The following is a 15,070-nucleotide window of genomic DNA, read 5'->3' as shown; positions in this document are numbered from 1 at the left end:
TATCATGGAAAATCTGCATTGTCTTAGGGCAAATATGTGTTCTAGAGTGTGGTTAGAAGTCATTTTATTGATTGTTATGTTCTGTAGGCAGAACCATTGTGTTTGGTTCTTCCCTGTATCCATATTCTATCAAGTCTCAGATTCTTGGACACTCAAGTAGTGTCAGGCACAGGTTCCTTCCTTCCCCTAGCCATTTTTGTCAGTTGCTTCTACCTTGAAGTGTGCAAAGTGAGAGATTTGAAGCATTCATTCCTAAATGGCTATCTTCATCAAAGACACCTCAGGAGTCAAGGAGCTATGCAGAAGTGGAGGCAGAAAGATTGTAACAGCCAGAGGGAATGGTTGACACAAAGAGAGCAGCGTCTTCAAGACATAACAAGAATGAGACACATATGAAGTCATAGAGACTGTTGCTGCATGTAAAGGGCTTATACACATTCAAGACAGACAAGCCCCAAAACTGAAAGGGGGAGTTGGACATGAGCACCCATCCGAAAACTAGAAATTATCTCCAATTGGTATCTAGATGCAAAGGAAAATTTGTTTTCTCTAGTGGAGTCTCACTAGATATATTAACCACACTTAAAAATAGGCCTCATGTCTAGCAGTAGATGGCCAACATGAAAAGAACTCAATGGTACTTTTGTAAACATTTTGTCTTATATTTTTCTGTTTGGGTTTTTTTTTACCTTACTTTTTTTGATTTTTTTGTTTATGTTTTTGTTTTGCTTGTATAATGTGGTTTCTGATTTTGTATTGTTATAGTTTGTGTATGTGTATTGTGTTTCTTTTGTTTTTTTCCTCTTTTATTTTGTTTGACGATTTTCTAAAACAAGGAGGAATGAAAGGGAGTTGAGTAGATTGGGAAATGGTGAGGTTTGGGGTGGAGTTTTTGGTCATAGAAAACGATGATCAGAAAATATTATATGAAAAGATTATTTTTCAATAAAAACATTTAAAAGGACACTAATCGAAAGGGCAATTATTCCCATTGGCTTAAGACATAACTATATATTTTAATGGTATGGAAGAGTTGATAAAGAAACACTCTTACACGTGATAAACAGCAATATAGTAAAATCCAAACCTGACATGTATTTCCTACTTTGGAAAAAGTAACTTGAATAAATCAGAAAACTGAATTCCATCTAAATAACTTCAAAATAAAATATCAAAACAAAATAAAATAACTAGAAATAAACATACCCAAGAAGGTACAAGAATGTTACATTGAAAAATGTAATACAATTAAAATTAATGGAAGCAGCACTAGAAGATGAGAAGACCTGCATGCTCATGGCTTGACAGAACTAATTTGATGGGAATGGCTGTGCTCCTGCAGGAGATTTTCAAGTCCAAGGTAATGGTGGACAAAATTCCAATGTGTGAACTGGAGACATTGTAAAGCAAATCTTTAAAATGAAAACAAAGTGGCCCTGACAAGCCAAAACAATAATAAGCAGAAGAAAGAAACCTGGAGGTAACACAATTTCTAATTTCAGGTTTTTCTATATAATAATAATAATAATAATAATAATAATAATAATAATAATAAAAGCAAGCTGTTGTTTTTAAAAAAAAAAAACTGACAAAAGAGAGAAACAGACATTCCAGAAATAGGGTAGGTGAGATGACTTCGTGGGTAAAGACAATTGTCGTCCAAGCTGATGAGCAGTGATCCCTGGATCCATGTGGTTTAAAGAGAAAATTGACTCCTTTTGTGTTTTAATTTTACACATCTGCCATGGGTTCCCCTGTCCTTCCCCCCAGCCCCTCCCCTCCAGGGGCTCCCATCTCCTTCAGGGCCAAGACTCCCCTGGGGATGTAATTCAACCTGGTGTATTCAGTACAGGCAAGTCCAATCCCCTCCTTCCAGGCTGAGCAAAGTGTCCCTGTGTAAGCCCAAGGTTCCAAACAGCCAGCTCATGCACTATGGACAGGTCCAGGTCCGACTGCCTGGGTGCCTCCCAAACAGTTCAAGCTATTTAGTCGTCTCACTTATCCAGAAGGCCTGATCCAGTTGAGGGCTCCACAGCTTTTGGTTCATAATTCATGTGTTTACACACACACACACACACACACACACACACACACACACACACACACCGTCTACATATCTGGATTTGCACCTTAATTACTGACCTATTGTGCCTAATATGCAGAAACAAACACTTTACTGTGTTCCCTGGATTCTGCGCCTCCCCCCAAAAAATTACAAATTGAAAACTGTTCTGAATGAGGACTGTTTCTATGGCCTTGTATTGCAATGCTCAGAAACGGAGACATAAATGTGACTCTAACCAAGATATAGTGACAGAAACACTTAAGATCCAAAGAAAAGTGAAAGTCTGGGACATAGATATTTTGGTAGCACATGGAATTCACAAGAGCCTTTATGGAGAATAGAAGTCTATAATGATTTGCAACTTAATTTGGACCCTAGTGATAGTCTCAAAATAAAGTAAAAGGGTCATATTGATTCCTTGAGTCATCATGGTCATGAGGATGTTTGTACTTCTTGAAGGTGAAGAGTCATATGGTCCTAACCTTCATTCAAGATGCTACTTTTTCTTGCTCCCTAGGAGAGCGTGGCCTTGAGGGTGGTTCACTGGCTTATATATGGAAGTGGAATTGTTACTGGAGGTGGGACTGCAGTGAAACAGCCAAGCTATGTCAGGACTCCTCAGAGATGCCACTGTCTTTCTCTCAACCATACTCCTGTAAGAAACTCTTTCCTTGTGTTCTTTTAAGTAAGATAAGACACTCCATTGATTTATGAGATCCTTTGGAGAATTTACATTTTGGAGGTCATTTTTACAATATATAGAATGAAAAGACATTTATTTGTTCATGCTTAATCAAGACAAATAAAATCAGATAAAACTTAGAAATTTTTTCTAGTCATTGCTCTAGAAAGCAAATACACTGCACACTCTTGGATCAGTGGTTGTTAAAAGAGTCTTTATTCCAGGAGACACGTAGAAATGTCTAGAGACATTTTGAATTTTCTTAATTCACCTAAATAGAAAAAGGAAGTTTATCAGTATCTAGTGGTAAGAGCAAGTCTTTTGCTTATACAACCTCAGAGGACCATGGCAGGAAATGATCAACATCAAAAGCAAATTGCAGAAATTGAGACATTTGACTGGATGACTTAAAAAGAGATTGCATACTAAATTTGTAGTAACTGTAGAAGGAAGAATGTACTATGTTCTGGTTTCTGGATCTCTGCTAGGAGATGCTTGACTTGAATAAACTTAATCATATTTTCTGTTCAAGGGTAACAGATAAGTATTTAGTGTTCAAGGGTAACAGATCAGTATCTATAGGAAAACAGATAACATATTTAGTGTTCAAGGGTAACAGATAAGTATCTATAGAACTTTAAAATTATCATTCAAGCAAAATATATTTCAAAAGGGATATTATGGTAATACTACCTTTTCCTCTTAATAAAATTTCTAAATAAATGAATTGGTAACAAACACAATTTAGATTTTATGAGATAAAAAAAACCCAGTATCATTATCTCCTTGTGCTCAGGTTAAACTGTGGGTATCTTTCACTTGATAAATGGATGGACTTTACATGTACTTACTGTATACATGTATATCTACCATGTATAAAACAAATTAATGAAGGAATCATGATTTTTGACAGTTTAGTTATGCAGTAAGAAATAGTCTTCATGAAGTAAGAGTGCACTAACTTTTATGCAATACCAAATGGTCAATCCTAAAATCATATACAAATATTGTTATAGTGACTAAGCACATTATATATGTATTTAGTAAGGCATACATATATGCATATAAATGTGTACATATGTATATACATGTAACAACTAAAGAAAAGAGAGTTGTGAATTTGAAAGAGGATAAGGCTACGTGGGATTGTTTGAGATAAAGAGAGAAAAGAAGGAAATGATGTAATTATCATAACCCTAAAGAACAAAAACAATAATTTAAAATGTATTTATCTGAATTATTTTTTATTTTGCTTATAAATAATTGATGGTTTCATTTTATACTACATAATCTTTTCTAATTATTAATAATGTTTTAATTATTTTTGAATATTTTTGGCTAATCCTTATTCCTATTAATAAATCTTACTAGTACCCTGATTTTATTTTGAACATTTTAAATTGCATTTATCAAAGGCTCTATACAAGAGGCACTTTTTCAGATTTGTTAATTAAAATGACAGATTTTTCAAATTGATAGTTCCAAGTTGCTTCTTCCTCTTGAAAGCATTAATTTTTAGTATTCTAGAGTTCTATATTGTCCACCTATAAAAATATAATTTGATAATGACATTAACACACTTTATAATCATGAAAACTCATTTAAAAGAGGTTGTTTTATAGAGTGAGGTAAATAAATAAAATAAAGATTAGTGGGGCTTCTGTGATCAAATGCTCAAAGGTAAAGCTTAATCTCTACAAGTACCATCTGCTGACACTGAGCCTCAAGACTACGGATGTGTTCTCTGCAACCCAGTTATAACTGAGAGAGCCTGGGTATGTACTGAATCACAATGCATGATGCAAAGCCGAAAGTGTTGACAGTATGCCATACAGCAGCTGATACAAGATCTAGGAAAAGATCGATTAATCCGATCACCCTTCTCTGTCCACTAAGTGGTTTGATGACATTACACAGGATCAGTCTACCCAGAGGGGTATCAAAAAGTTCAACTTCATAGAAAAGACACTCTGAAGATTGTTGTAAAATGGCAAGCTCATAGAATTATTACCATAAGATACTAAAGACAGTCTGGAGGTGCCTTTTCATACAGGAATCCCAACATGCTCAGTGTTACACACAGTCACTCATGTGTTTACTCTTTTCAGGCATGGAGAAAAAATGGAAGCTACCACACTACCCTGTCAAAAGCACACATTGCACATTTAGTTAGAAAAAACTCATATGTCTCCTTTCCATCTTCAGCAATGACTTTTGACTTTAGCTGTGGGTTTTGTGCAGAGGAAGGGGGAGTTTGCTCTGAGACTGTAATGTATCTCCTAGGAATGTCAGAAGCTACACCCATAAAGTCTCACCAACGTGATTGCCTAAGCATGAGCTGAATAAAGACAAAAACAGTAGACATACTAACATGAATGAAGTGAAGCCCAGGAGGGCTGAGTATAAAAAAGAACTATAGGCAACTATGGCATGATGTGAGTGAGAGAAATAATCTTCCCCAGAGAGAAGCACACCCATGGGTTATCTAACACTAAATGGTCCTCCCTGAAAATCTCACATACAGAGAACATTATAGAGGTTGCACAGATATATTTAAGAACATATACCAGGCTGTGGTGGCACAAGCCTTTAATCCCAGCACTCAGGAGGCAGAGCCAGGTGGATCTCTATGAGTTCGAAGCCAGCCTGGCATACATATATGTATGTATACACACACACACACACACACACACACACACACATATATATATATATATATATATATATATATATATATATAACAATTAATGAGAAGAGGCCATGCATTTACATAAAAGAGCAAGGAGAATTATATGGGGGAGTTGGGAAGAAGAAAGGGAAAAGTAAATAATGCAACTAAATTAATATAAAAAATTAAAGGAGGAAGTCATAATTGAAAACCAGCATAAATTCTTCAAAATTCTTACAACACTGAACTAGAAGACAATTTATTTAATCTTCCAATGATGAAAATTTCATAATTATTTCTAATATCAATCCTAGGCTGTGGGAAGTCATCACGTTCTGAAGTTCTGACACTATATTCCTGTGCAAATATAACAATTTAATTACATTTTCACAGTGAAAGTCGCTTCTTCACTACCATGGCTATACAGTATCAAATCACACAGGGAAAGGCACTGGGCAAATACGATGGACTTTCTTTTGGTAACTTTGGATGACTGGATCTGAATGTCTCATGTTTCTGTTAGTAGGGGCACTTCTGCTGCTGCTGCTGGTATCAAACTTCCTACTGTGGGAGAATGTGGCCTCTGTGCATTTTAGTAGTGATGAGACTGATGATGATTAGCTATACCTCAAGGAACTGTTTGATGATGCCATGATATTGTCTCAGGATATCAGTAAGCTCAACACTGAAATGCGCAGGATATTTGTAAGTACTTCACTTACATCTGTTTTACTTATTTTTCATAAAGCAACCTCCTTGTCAAAGATTGTTTTGTACCACATTTATAGTTATTATGAACCAAGTTTCCTTTATACCTTAAAGCTGTGTTACAAATAATGCACATTTATAACAATAAAATAAAACAATATTTATTGAAAAGTAATGTAAAAGAATAGGTTAAATCTCCTGAAATCTCAAAGATCCTTGAAGAATTCAATGAGCTTTGAAACTGCCCATACTTACCTTTAAATTCTCTTAAATTTCCATTTGTGGCATAAAAATCTAACAGACACATCTAGGGAAGAACTGTGACTTCCTTACCTTGTTTGCTGGAGGCCAGTCTCTGTTAGCATTGTTGCTTAGCACACGACAGGCATCTAATAGAGAAGAAATGCACTACAGTGAGTCCCATGGAATGAATGAAACTAAATTACGATGGTGTGTCAAGAGGAAAAGCCAAACAAACAACCAAAGCAAACAAACAAACCAAACATTAGCTTCTCAAACCTTTAAATGCTGGGAGTCCATGTTTATGGAAGTACAATGAATGAGTTTATTCAACTAGAATGCAAGTTTAGAAAAGGAATGGTTTTCTGTTCCTGAGAGCTATGTGTTGGTCAGTCAGTATCAAAGAGGGGACAGTACACATGGCTTCTGCATAGAAATTGGTACCCAAAGAATGTGTCTCTTTTTTTGCAATAAATATGCATTTATGCTGTCTTTTAGTTTACTAGTTTTTTTCCTCATCCTGTCTCAAACCATCAGTGAGACTCCTGCAAAAATTTGTGATACATTTGTAAGTACCTCACTCCCTTCTGTCTTCTTTCTTCTAAGCCTTAGTCTTAATGACTTTGCTTCAATTTAGCATGGGGAAACTTCAAATCCAAGTTTCACATAATATAACTCCATGGGTAAAATAAACTGCCAGGAAATAAAATGTAGAATGAAAAATGGGATGGCTCCAGGAAAGCTCTGGTTTGCAAGACTATAAGGATTTCTAAGGGTTTTCTGTTTTTTGTTTTGTTTTGTTTTGTTTTTTTTTTTAAATAAATCGTTGTTCATTTTAGAATATTTTTGCACTTGGAACATAATACCTTAAGAGTTGTATCCAAGAGAGAACTCTGATCCCATGATCTTGCTCTACAAAGCTAGTCTCTGCTGCCATCTTTACTTAGCACACTGGAGACATCTAATAGAGAAGAAGTACAGGGAAGGAATAGAATGAATCTAAACTGTGTTAATTCAAGTGGAGAAAAAGCAAATAACAACAAAATATTAGCTTCTCATAAACTCTAAATCCTGAGGATCAGATTTGAAGTTTTCTGGAACACAAGTTTATTCACTGGGAAGGCTAGATTAGAAACAACTCTGTCTTCCTGAGGGCTGTTTAAGGTCAGTCAGGGTCTCGGAGCAGAGAAGACATGGCTTCAGGACAGAATTGGGTACTCAGAGAATGTCGATTTTTCTAATAAATATGCAATCATATTGTCTCTTTACTCACTATTTATTATTTTTTTGGCACTCCCCTTATTTGGACTCAGCTAAGTTCATCAGAGTCCGTGTAAGTGCCTCACTTATTTCCATCTTTTCTCTCACAAAAGACTTCATGCTAATAACATTACCTGGACTTACAAGAGAAAGTGTTAAAGACCAAGTATTAAGTAACACCTCCACAGGGGTATTACACAAGAAAGCCTCTGGCAGTAAACAGCAAAATGAGAATGGGAAAGCTGCTGTGAACCTGATTTGAAAGACAAAAGAAAAACAGAAATAGGGAAAAAAAAAAAAAAGATTTCCTTGGGGTTTTTGTTTTGTTTTGTTTTGTTTTGTTTTTGAGATAGGCTTTCCCTGTGTAGCTTTGTGCCTTTCCTGGAACACACTTGGTAGCCCAGGCTGGCCTCGAACTCACAGAGATCTGCCTGCCTCTGCCTCCCGAGTGCTGCCACCACCGCCAGGCATACACACACACACACACACACACACACACACACACACACACACACACAACTATATGTATATTTTTTACTTTTTAATTAAAAAATATTATTGTAAAATAAAAGTGTAATCATTGTGGATAGAAAAGAACTCTGATATCCAGATCTAGGTTTTAGGGAACAAGAAATATTTTCACTGCAGATACCTAAGAAGGTTGAACTGTATTTTAGTCAGTTAGGAGTAGGAAACAGAACCAATCCAAATGGAAACCATGTCAAGAGGGAGGAAAAACACTCCTTGATTTTCAGGAACCCCCAGTGTTAGGAATCCTGTTAGAGTTCTCCAGTGCTAGAGGGGGCTGGTTAACAGGAAACATAGGCTCTCTCCTCCAGATGACAACATGCTATCTGTTCAAGATGTGTAGACATAAAGGAGAAAATAATATAAGACTTCAATAGAACAATAGGCATTAAGAGAATGTCTCTGCAGTTGCAAAAGACGTGTTTTTATTGGGTTGTTACTCATCAGTTTCTCATTCCTCATTCTTTACTGACCAAATTCTTAACATTGCTGGTAATTCATTAAACTTTTGCACAGTAGCTGATGATCAGATTTAAATAACAAGTTACTAGTAGTATATTTAAAATATAATATTTAAGATTATACATTGATCCATATGTAAATTTTTTTATTTCATTATGATTTCCTAAAAGTGATCAGTGTTTTTATACTTACTTTTGTCAAACTTGACACAATTCCAGTCAGGATTTATGACTAATATTGAATTGTACTGGTGTATATACTCACTTGTAATAGAAAGAAAACATACCATTTTAAAAGGCCCAGTTAAAAGACACACATCAATTTGGAAATACAGGAAGCAAGAAATTAACAAATTTAGATACAATATACCATGACCCTAGGCCTAGATTCTAGAGAAGATAATCATTAAGACACTTTATATTTACCAGTTCTGTTATTTTATAAGTTTTCCCTTTGATAAAGAAATATTTAGGGAAAATTTAAAAAAAAAATAAGAGAAGAATAAGTAGAGGAAAGGGTTGAGAGGTTTGACACTCAGATGTAAAACAAAATGAGATTACAGACACAATTAAGAAGGAAAGGATCAAAATATTCACTTTGTTAAGTTTTTAATCTTAGATTTTATGCAGATTTAATTTTTAAAAAGCACACATCTATTGAGTGCATTAATATTTTTATTGTAGATTCATTGTCTAATTTTCCAGACACCAATTAATTGAATATTAATTTTTATACATACAGATGTTTGAGTTTCTTGGAGGTAAGGAGTTACTGGTTAAGACTCTCACCTGCTGCCACAGTTATTCCATCAAAACTCCAGAAAATTTTGGATGAAACCCAACAGATCTCTGTAAGTCTCTAGTTTGGTTTTTCAGTTAAATAGCTGAAAGAGCTGGCTTTACCTTGTGATGATGCAGATTTTTGTAAATACTGAAAGAGGAGTAGAAACCATACCTACATGAAAATGGAGTAGTAGGTTAACTTTGCTTTGTCATGCTGCAAGTACTGTAGTAGATGTGGTAACCACACCTGCAGGAAATAGAGTGAGAATGAACACAGAAAAGTCATGCTAGATACTTCATAATAAATAAGCAAATGTTAAGTGATTTTACAGCAGGTCCATACATGCTCCATCGGAGGGTTTTAGTTTAATGATATCTCACCTCTAGACTTTACTCAGTTAACAGTAGTGTTGCTTGTCTGTTACCAGTGAATGGCTCCCCATTAACAAATCTCACATTACTGACCACCATGCTCAGTCTTCTTGATTTTCAAGGCTTGCTTGATTCTACTTCTGCTTCTTATTTTCCTACTCATTCCTCCAACTCCTCTGATTTCTTCTTTGTCTTAGCTGTAAGCACCTGAACAAGGGAGTGCTATAAACACGACTTGATGCTCTTGAGAATGAGCCATGCCCTCAGTTGTAATGAGAAGGTCTACATATCACTGCAGCTCTAATTTACAACTGTTAGGTTCTTTCCTTATGATTCTTTCCCATAACTTATCCCCAAATGAACTGATTTAGGCATCATGTGAAAATAATGAGGCAAAGTGAAGGAAGAAAGTGTATCTAGGTGTGTACTCTAAGACCAGGAATTTCATAAAGTGTGTTATTGGCAGTGCTGCAATTAACACACACACAACCTGGATGATGTAAATAAACTGAGGCTTTGAAAATTTTATGGAACTTGGACCATCAGCCTTCTCTGTCAGAATGAGTGTTGAGTTCCATCCATCTCAAGTCTTCACTCTTATTCATATGCAGCAATGGTCCCAGGAGACTGCCTTGCCAAAACCTTTGCATCTGGTCCTTTCCTTCATGTATTTTTCCTCTTTCTACCGGATTTCTCTATACTCTTTTCATTGTCTCTTTAGCAGCTAAAGATATTAGTACACAAAGCTCTTTAAACCAGAAGTGACTTTCATGTAAGATCCTGGAACACACCAGAAAGTCAAAATCCTATTGATATTTCTATTCATGCTGTTATTAAGAACAATGACCTCTTGTTGTTCTTTACTCACGTGTTCCAAAAATGTACCACTCTGCTAGAGGCAAGGAGAGGGACTGCTCTAGGTTGAGGAAACCACACTTATTAATGCCAGGTTATCTTCATGGAATATTTTTTATTAATGTCTTAAAATAACCTATGATTTTGACCAATCTAGTTTATTTGCGTGATAAATCTATGTTAAATGTCTTGCCATTTATAGTGGGGTAATCTATTTTTCCTGAGTTAGAACACCTACTAAGCCCCAGCAAATCCCTGGGTTCCCCTGGACAAGCAAAATAATGACGCATGAAAAAGGTTATAGGAGGATCAGATGACAAAATTTTATATAGAAAACATAACACAATCAATATAATGGGTAATTGGAAATAATATATGTATATACATACAAAATTATTTTATGATAACAAATTATAGGTTAATAATTTTTTACTTTATTAATCTATATGATTTTTACTCCCCCAAACCATTCTACCTTTCCATTAAAATAACAAATGGATATTTAATTTGGATACCTCATAGGAAACCAAAACTAATTAATCCTTCTTTAATTCACTTATTAATGTAATTGCTGAAACATGCTGCTTAGCTTGAAGACTTTCCAAAACTGATACTCAGTAGAGTGCGGACTTGGAATGACACTCTTGACAACCTCCTGACCATTCTTGGAAGTATGCCAGGAATGTATGATGACATCCTTTCGATAGCCAAAGACATTAGGACAAAAAATGCAGAGCTTTTTGAGGACACCAAGAGAATACTCAGCAAGGTGAGTGGTGTTCTTACCTTCACTTCCTGCACTCATGAATGATATGACTTCTACAATGGATATTAAATTTTGAAAACCTCAATTTTTAAGAACAGAATTTGACACTCAATTTTGTAGATATTCTCAGAACTAATGGATAAGCATTACAGTATGACTTTGTCACAGTAGCATGAATAGTTCCTGTAGGTCTGGGCAGAGTGAAATATTCCTCACTACTTCATTAGAGTCTCCTATCATTATACCTTGCTAATGAGCATTAATTACTAAGGTCAAGTCCAAGTCTGTGCTCAAGTAGCAAATCCTGTTCCTTCTGCTTCAGATTCATAAAAACACAGATTTCATCTGAAGTCAATTAAATGTAAGAAAATGTGTGCATGCAACTTGCTTTTATTCCATTGGACAAAATTGATTATTTCCCTTTTGTGTCACTTATCAATCGCAAATAACTTTTTGCTTAGGTATAGGACTTTTTGTCTGCTTCCCCTTCTCAGTTTTGGGATTTTGTGTGGTTTGAACCTGTGCAGGTCTTGTCCATGCTATCAAAGTCTGTATGAGTTTATGTGTGCATCAGTTGTGTTGTGTCTGGAAAATGCTGTTTCCTTGCAGTCACCTACAAGCTCAGCCTCTTATAATTTTCTCTATCCTCTTCCATGTACATATTGGATCATTGAGGGGAGGGGTTTGATAAAGACATCCTACTTAAGGCAGGGTGGTTCAGAGTCTCCTAATCTCTGCACACTGAATAGTTATGTACCTCTTTTTAATAACTTTATACTGTAAGAAGAAACTTCTCTAATAAGGCTTGAGAGATCCTCATCCATGGGTATCACAATATTTGTTGCTATGTTCATTTAGCAAAATAATAGTGATAGATTTTACCCTAGGTCTGTGACCTATCTTGTCTTAGGTTCTAAGCCTCACTAACAGTGTCAGGTATGGGTTTCATTTTATCCAATTAAAGAGTGGATGGTTACTCCAATAACATTTTCACCCCTCTTGTATCAGTATATCTTGCAAGAAGCTATCCTAAACTAGATACTAGTCTGCATGAAGCTTAATATTCTTATCATTTCACTAAATGTAATTTAACATCTAGGAAGGAATGGAAAAGCAAACACAGCTGTGTTAATTATAACTGACTGGTTATCATTTTGGCCATCAGGTTTTTGGAACAACAGAAAATGTGGATTATACCTTCTGGTCTGGTCTTGAAGACTTCCAGTCATCTGATGAAGACTTTTGCTTTTTTACTCTTTTTAAATTATCCTGTTGCTTGCATGTTGATATGAATACAATTGACCTTTCTCTCATGCTCTTGGGGTGTGTGGTGCTTGTTGATAGTGACATCTGCTCATCCTCAAGAATTGGAGATTATTCATGATGCTGCATCCTTTTAAATAGTCTTAATTTTGTATACTTTGAAAGTATACTTGAGTGTAATGTGTGTTTTTTAAAAGATAAATAAATTGTATATACATCAAAGTTTAAAAAGAAAATTTGTTGGTATCTTTTATTCATTTAATACTAAGTATATTAAATGCTTTAAGAGGTTTGACTGGAAATTGGAATAATTCACAATTTACTTTAGAATCATAGTAAATTAATATTAATGTTGATATAGTTATTAGAATCAGAGAATAAATTCACAGTTATAAGTATTTCCACATTATTAAGTAATGGGGATAATGGGATACCTCAAGAAAGTCATTCAGTTTGCCAAAACCCATCCTTTTGCCCCATACCATAGCTACCCAACAGGTTCTGCAAGGCCAGGACCCTCTGGTTCAGCTTTGTTATGTCTTCTCTCTTATCCCTAAGTCAAAGAGGACCAAATAGTACTACACTCAGTTGTCCAGTCTAGTATTAGGAGCCATGTTTATACCTTCCCACGCTCCAGGATTGGGCTAGGATTTACATCCCATGTTCAAGAGTAGTCCCTTTAGCCCATCAGACTTTCTTCTGTCATCCCGTGCCATTATCTTTTCTCTAGGTCCAGCCAGGCTGGTACACCTTTTATCTTGCCTAGCCTGTTGAATGCCTACATTTGTCCCCATGCTTCCTGCACTCACCTAAACACAACAATTTAATAGACCAGAATAATTCCTAACTAAATTCTAAAACTTATCCATACAGTCACATGTAAGTACAGCGCCTACCCCCTTGTCAAAGAAAATGTTCAATCTCAAATTTCCTTCTAAATTTTGAATTCTGTATTCACAGACTAGCTGGAGCTCCCAGGCCTTATTAAAGAGTAGAGTACATAGCAATTAACAAAGAAATTCATAAATAATAGAAGTCCAGAGAAGAAGTATTATAGAGTTGCTTAGCCACTAATGGAATATCTGTATTACAATAACCCCAAGTTTCAAAGACCACTTTGGAAGAGGATGGCAGAAAAAAATGTTAAAAGGCAAAGACTGGGGAGTGCCAGAGAAAAGCAAAAAAAAATCTTTCTGACATGATCAGACCCAAGCTGTGCTTTCTTATATAAGAACTGCTTACTGCAAGACAGTAAGCAGTCAAACATGGAGTGAGGAAGTGACACTTGCCCCACCCCACAATTTAGGAGATACTGATGGTTAATGCCTTCAGAAAGGTGAGGGTATAGGGCCACTTGTAGTTGGTCAACACTCCAGTGGATGATACTGAAACTATGTTACCACAAATTTGAGTGGTGAGTTATATGAAAAGTTGGCAAAGAGAAAGGGGAGAGAGGACAGCAATTAAAAATATCCCATTATATAGTAGATTAACTATAATGAAATTTAAAGGCTAATATTATAGCAGATCCACGAATTTTTTATGCACAGAATCTGTTTTACTGATGTCTACTCCTGTGGATATACTCACTGTTGCCTGGGACACTTTGAACTGAGTTACATATTTATTTCACATGTGCATAGAAAATACAAAAACAATTTTATTCATTAAACATTACAAAAGCCTCCCAGGTTTGTAGCTTTGAATATTAATAATTCTCACAACATCTTTTTGACTTTCAGCATCCTCTAGGTTATCCTGTTTTCCAACCTGCAGGTCCATTCCTCAGTGAATTCTCTGCCTTTTTCTATGTAGTAACTAAGAGTCAACTATGCAAAAAGTGCTTGGAAAATTCTGCAGTTATCAGGATAGGATCATGCCCTCATTTGTGATGAAAAGGTCTACTACTATCATTAATAATAGATATGATAATATAAGGAAGGGTGCAAGAAGATGAAAGTAGCATATATAGACAGATACTTCATTGTTAGAAACTTTACAGGAAAGCCTATTGACATTAGTGCATTTAAACCATCTAAATTACTATGCAAGTTTCAATTTTTGCAGTGACTGAGTGAGATAAGAAAACTAAAGCTCGGCGATTATATAAAATTCTAATCTACATGTGTGGTAGTATGGGCTGTATCCAACTCAGACTCTTACTCTTACTCATATGCTATATCACTCCTGGAAAATTATTTTGCCATCATCTACTCAAACCTTAATAACTATGAAGTACCTGGTAGACATTTTCAAATTGGGGCCCACAGGCTGCATGTATGCTAGAATAGCTATGAATGTATGAATAGCTCATACATTTGACCTGGATGCCATGTCTCAGGGCCAAATAGTTGGAACCCAATGGGTCAATAGAATACTTTCAAATCTTTCTTTTTCCTCACAGCAGCATTTTCATCAG

At 35.6% G+C, this 15,070-nt stretch overlaps 1 protein-coding gene across 1 annotated transcript; it reads left to right on the top strand.

Moving 5' to 3' along the window:
* The first annotated feature begins 1,324 nt into the window (after window positions 1–1,324).
* Window positions 1,325–12,772, top strand: LOC118584647 (prolactin-7A2-like). The gene is given in 5 exon segments (XM_036188909.1): window positions 1,325–1,360; window positions 9,355–9,438; window positions 9,440–9,463; window positions 11,212–11,391; window positions 12,554–12,772. Coding segments are annotated over 5 exon segments (543 nt in total).
* The last annotated feature ends 2,298 nt before the right edge of the window (window positions 12,773–15,070 follow it).

This window comes from Onychomys torridus, chromosome 5 (assembly GCF_903995425.1).
Source record: "Onychomys torridus chromosome 5, mOncTor1.1, whole genome shotgun sequence".
Lineage (NCBI taxonomy): Eukaryota > Metazoa > Chordata > Mammalia > Rodentia > Cricetidae > Onychomys > Onychomys torridus.
Note: the sequence above shows the minus strand (reverse complement) of the source record. Positions and strands in the feature narration are given on the sequence as shown.